The 6,235-nt window shown below is 44.8% G+C and overlaps 1 protein-coding gene across 1 annotated transcript in view; it reads left to right on the top strand.

Annotated features, from left to right (window-relative positions):
- Positions 1-272: 272 nt before the first annotated feature.
- The window catches only part of mob2a (MOB kinase activator 2a), a 49,795-nt gene continuing 43,832 nt past the window's right edge, over positions 273-6,235 (top strand). Inside the window, exon 1 of the mRNA XM_068313263.1 lies at positions 273-757. Within this exon, the coding sequence (XP_068169364.1) occupies positions 741-757 (17 nt within the window). The 5' untranslated portion in view covers positions 273-740. The remainder of the gene's footprint in view (positions 758-6,235) is intronic.

Below are 6,235 nucleotides of genomic sequence, written 5' to 3'. Positions count from 1 at the left end.
GGGGTGGTTGCAGCAGTGAAGCGTGTTTGTAGAACTACAACGTTCATGCCAATGCCCATTGTCCCACACGTTGCATGCTTTAATAACTGCACTCAATCTTTAAACAATATCTTTCAACTTGTGTTGAGTAGTGAATATTTCCAACCGCGTGGACGGTCACATTCACCAAATACCCGATTTCCTCCGTGTTCAGACCCTCCGTGACACGCATGTTACGTAGGCTCCAGGAGAGACCGAGTCGGGTGTTTACTTCCGGACTCCGACTTAGACCTCGCTCAGACAGCAGGAGATCCAGTGGAAGCCCAGGCTGTCAGGCTGTAAGCCATACGAGCCTTCATGACAGAGGTTACCGGGCTGACCAGCGGCATCCTCCGAGACGAGCGTCACTCGGTACCGCGACACTCCTACAGACCGACACCGCTGCCCTGCACTCCTCTCCGGTCAGAGTCACCGAGGGCTGCTCTCCAGCTGCGAGCGAACAGACTGATCTGACTGACGAACTGCCTCTTCATGATCCGAGCTAGCTAAGGATCAAAACAAGGACAACTGCTCCGAGTGGACGCGGTCAGGATTCAGCCGCTGGGAGAGCCACACGGGCTCTGGGGGAGAGCGACGGGACTCGTGGGCCAGGTAGCCGGGGCAAGCAAGGGTGGTGGCCGAGAGACGAGGGGTCGCCTCCAGCTCCTGGTGGACTCATCTCCTGCCAGCTCTCGCTAGCTAAGCTAGCTCCACTCAGCGCCATGGATTGGTTAATGGGGTGAGTACAGACGGCTAACTTTCTTAGCCAGCTTACTCTCCCATGTCGGGTCAGCTACGCAGTCTTTCTGACACTGACCATGTTTTCACCCGGGGGTACGTGACACCGCGACCGCTAGCATTTAACTGGTGCACTGTCGTGTGGAATTATGTCACATTTCCACTTAATGACCCCATTCTGTCCACCAGCGGCTAGCATGTTGTCTAGCTTAGCTTAGACCTGCGGTGCTAGCTTGATAGCGGGGGCTCGCGGTGGCTTCACGCCGCCTCAACGTCACCAGCGGCCGGGCTGTCTCTGTCGGCCTGTCGCTGTCCAGCCAACGACGGCAGCGCCCAGATTAGGGTTGTGGGAATATCTTGTTGTACATGCATCTTATTTATAGGAATGATTACCACAGCGGTGAGCTAACGTTAGCATCTTGTCACAGTTCCCGGGTTCACTTTATTTCCTCTGCAAGGTGCGCTGGCCGGAACCACCGTTAGCATCCGTGCTAACTTAACGTTAACCGATGTAACTGATGTCAGAGCGCTCAGATGGGGATAAAGCGCTTATATTTGACTGACAGATATCTGAAATAATGGAGAAATTAACACTGGGAATATGTTAGGTGTTTTAATACGTAATGTAACTGGTATATTTGTAACGCGAGCTGCAGTACCCAGGAGCTAATGCTGTAACCGTTCACTTAGCCGGAGACACCTGACTGGCTACAAGACGCTGATCTTGTGTGTAGTTTTGTATTTGTTATGCAAAATATAAAGCACTGGGATTACCTTGTGATATTTGATTATAAGTAAAGAAGGGTCAGAGGATGCAATGTCGTTTTTATTAACATGTGTTTGATCACATTTTCATTCTCATAGGTATTGTTTCACTCTCTGAAACTCAAGTTTTGGACTCCCTCTAGGTGTTGAGGTGTTGCTGTGACATTTTGTTACCTAACTGGTTATCATGTTGGGTGTCTGGCAGAAGCAGATCAGGGAAGGGTGGAGACATGTTGTTAGGGGGGGTTTCTTCTGTTTGTGACCTTTTGGTCGACAGATAACTGGGTATAGGTCGACTGCTGTTAGCTGAACCTTCACAGGGGTTTTTTCTATTTTGTTCCACTGATCTTAGTAGTTTGTTCGGTCATGGGCAAAATAATATCTGACTATCTTTAGGTACTGAAGGTTCCACATGAATGTTGCTTGTAGCTTTTATCTATTTAGTTCTCAACTCCTGAGAAGATATCTGATTTTGGTGTTTAATTTATTCAGTTTCTGTCTGCAAGTTCATGTTTTTTTTGTTTACTGGTAACTTTTCCTCACTTGAAACTTTGGTTACTGAACTCTGCATATCAAGCACCGACATGTCTAAATTATGTCAGGTCTGTTGGTTGTAAACCCGATTTATAGGTCTTAACCTCTCTTCCCCTTCTGTCACCAGTATGAAGTAATGGCAGTTTCTTATCCTTACATTTGGTGGTGTCAAGATTTGATTGGTTTGCTTTGTGATGTGACATAAATTCAGCAGTAACACCCGTTTACGATTTGTTCCAAAGGAGCTAAGGAAAGAGTACAATGACATACAATTACAAGAATTCTCTGCTTGTTGTCGTGATTATCAACAACATTACTGAATTTGCTTTGTGTTGATTTGCCGGTTTACCTTTCATTTTGTCTGGTTTGTGCATGTAATATGCCTGTAAGGCAGTATGTGATGTAGCACTGATAGCATTGGAAGCAAGCAGGCACACATCCAATGGTTATCACCGACAGAATGGAGCCCATGAATGAGTTAACCAAGTGTGTAATCACTCTGAATATGGACCCAGGGTGAAGGACACTGCAGCCAAGGCTGATGGATTGAGGAAACATGGGGAGAAGTGAGAGAAAGCAGAAGGATGAGGGAAGGAAAGGAAAAAGGAATGAAGCTGTAGAAGCAGATTATTTTAGGACACATGTGTGGAGAAGCATTCAGAGTGAAAGAGACTAATGAAGGAAAGACAGGATGATCTAAAGCGAAGGAGGACTGACAGATGGCAGCTGTTTGACTGATGAATGAGAGGAAAGTATTGAGGAGGGGGCCATGAAGGGTTTTGATAGAATGGTTGATTGGAGAGACAAATCAAAGAAATGAACAGGTTGAAGGGAAGAGGTGGAGAAGTTGATTGGAAGATGACGCTCCACAGAGAATTAAATGGAGGTCTATACTGGATGACAAGGACATGATGACCTATTTATGGTGGATAGACTGAGGAGAAGTGATGCTGGGATAATAATAGTAGGCCTTCCAGTGGATGGCAAATTCACATGTTTGATTCTGTAGTTCTAGAGGAAGATATCAAAAAGAGACAGTTTTCTTTCTGCATGTGGCCTGTGCGCTTGGCTAAAATGTAAGGCATCATGTTCCTGCAAACTACAGTGAGTGAATTTGCATTCATTGTATTTATTTGGGGGTCTTCATTGTAATGAAAACATTATTTTAGAGCTGAATGACCTCATCTGTCCAGATTCGGATGGAGACATGACAATAAACCATTTGGGCGACTGTGCGATCTCTAAATGTGTCTTTTCCCTGCTATGTGAAACGCAAGGATTGACAGATGTTTAATCCCCTTTGCTTGTGAGTGATGGATTTGTAATGCTTAACGAAGCGTATGAGAATGGAAACTACTACAGCTAAGTGGAGTGCTGCTTTCAGCTGCCTGGCCTTAACACTAAGCTTGTGCTGCATCACCTGTGACTCAGTGGCGTGTAAGCAGCATCATTATCCTTCATTACCGGAGGAATGCAAGCAAAAGTATGAAAGATTGCAGTATAAAAGGGACTTGTGCTAAAAGTTTGTTTTCATTCTTGGTGGTTAACAAATTCTACCTAAGATGTTTGTTTTGTCAAATTTGAATATTTGACGTGTAATCTTCTTTTTGGATGTTTTACTTTTTGTTAAAACTATATTAAATTAAGTATAACTGGCTGAGTACTTAACTCTGTATACCTTTTCAAAACTGACCAAAGTATTGAATGACCTCATCTGTCCAGATTGAGTGATGACACTGGTGTTTTGTGCTTTTGACTTTTTTCGTTGACACATTTATAAACCGCTGCACTGCAGATGCAGACGTAACACAACGCTGATGGAAACCACCCAGGGCTGTTATCACATCCCTGGCTCAACTTTGCTCTTTCTTTCTGACTTTTACATCTGCAATGTTTCTCTGGTGCATTGTTCTGTTAGGACTGACCTGAGGGCAATAAATCAGTCGGCCTACCAGAAGGTCACAGTATCCTCAATGGAATGAGCTTTTATTAAACTTGTTACTGTATGGACACAAGCTCCTGTTGGTTCTCTATGTGCCAAAGCCCAATGCATTCAAATTCAAATTCACCTCTCGTTGTCCATGAGCTTGCCCAGCATCTCAACACCGGAGTTACCACCCTTTGAATTCACATCCGCTGTTTTATTAAAGTTCCCTCCTTTGAGTGACGTGAGCTCCTTGTACATTGCAGCAGCGCTTACCTCATTATTAAGAAGATGTCATGGAAGGTCTTTGGAGCTAACAATACCAAATGGATACCTGTATAAAGATGTGGGACATTTTGAGGACGTATTTTGTACAAAAAAGACCTATTTTATATTGGGTGTATAACAAAAAAAGGAAAAATCTCTATCTACAATTATTGGTGGCCATTCCTGTTGGATTTCATACAGTTGTACAGAGACGACAGTTTGTCATAAGTAGAGTAGCTTGAGTTATTTAAACCAGTATCAGCTCTGCCCTGCATTTATGTAGTTGGACCCTCACCGTAGGCTCAGCTGCACGCCTAGAGCTATTCTGTTTTGTTACTCCCCAGAAAAGGTGTTTTAGTTGCTTTCAACCCTCCAACTGTCTGACTCTCACCCCGCTGCCCGGTCTCTTCCTCCCTCTCTATCTGTCTTTCCATAATACTTACCCTGCGCCCTCTGGAGATGCTGATGTGCAGAGACGTTTGCGTGCTTGACTGCTGCCTGAGCTGGACTGCAGAGAACAAGGCAGTGTTGAATCGTCCCAGGGAAGCCCTCTCCAAGCAATGCTATACACCAAAGCTACGGAGGGGGTTGATTTTGTATTCAGACTTGAGCGTGCAGTCTTTTTTTAGAAACCCTGTTTTTTTGTGTTTACCATCACCTTACACCGTCACCTGACACCTGACATGAGACTTAACATGGAGGTCAGGTGTGATGTCCAAAAATTGTGCTCCAAAAGTAAGCAACAAGGCTGCTGCCACACCATAAAAGCTCAGTTGTCATAGTTAAGTGGTGTCAGTGACTTCAGGTTTCACAGGAAGATAACACCTGCTATAGAGCACTAGATCTAGTAACAACCATGACTAGTAGCTCCAGCACACTGGTCAGACCTGTTGGCTGTCGGGACAGAAAAATGCTGCATCAGGGAGGGTTTTTAGGGCATCAGTGTACATCATCCAGGGAGATATAGAGGCCCTACCTATTTTTGTTTTTGTTTTTTTGAGGAGGTAAGTCACCTTGGTGCAAAAACACACTCAAACACATACACCCCCCCAGTGAATACTTCTGTTCTCTCTGGTTTTTATCTCTGGAGGTGTCTCTGTCTCTCTGCTTCTGTCTTCCCCTCTCCTTCCTCTGAGGCGTGGACATAGAGAAGCCCAGAAACAAACAAAACACCAGCATGACTCGTCAGTTTGACTTCTGCTCAATATGCATAATGTGTACAAATGGATAATTGGACAATCCAAATGCAGCCCTTTGAAAGCAGTTGAGATGTAAAGTCTTTTCTTATGTTTTGGGGTTATTTTTTGCTTGGTTTTTGTGATATTTCCCCCCTTTTTTATCATGGTTCATTATTTGTAAATTATTACAACTGGTACTGTGATTGATGAGGGGGATGCAGGTCCATCTCATCTCGATACCTGGTGTGGCTGCAAACTTGTGAAACTCGTCAGCACACGGAAATGGTCTGGAAAACTTTGAATGGGCTTCATTTTACAATGTCAGTTGCACCGTGTGACAACATTTAACCAGCGACCTCATGGTGATGTAACTCCTTTTGTGTAGCCCTCATCTTGAATAATTTTTCTTGTGTATCAGGAGATTTATTAATCACCAGTCATCACCAGACACCAGTCATAAGATCTGCTCATTAGAGCCATGCCGTTGTCGCTTTGCTCCCAGGCTGTGTGCGTGTCTGTCTGCTTGTGTTTGTGTTGCCCGTTCCACTTATCGGGAGGGTGGCACCATTCTGTGACTGTGTTGACTCTTTCGTGAAGCTCTGCCCAACCCAGTGCACACAACGGCCACAGAGAGAAGTGGTAGGGGAACAGCTGTGACCAACTTCCCTATCTTGCTATCAGTCAAAAGAGGACATTTTCTCTCAAAGCAGGTTGTTTTCACACACACACACACACACACACACACACACACACACACACACACACACACACACACACACACACACACACACACACACACACACACACACAC

The sequence above is a fragment of the Antennarius striatus genome, chromosome 4 (genome assembly GCF_040054535.1).
Source record: "Antennarius striatus isolate MH-2024 chromosome 4, ASM4005453v1, whole genome shotgun sequence".
NCBI classification, from domain to species: Eukaryota; Metazoa; Chordata; class Actinopteri; order Lophiiformes; family Antennariidae; genus Antennarius; species Antennarius striatus.
The sequence above is the reverse complement of the archived record's forward strand: the minus strand, read 5'-3'. Positions and strand labels throughout refer to the sequence as shown.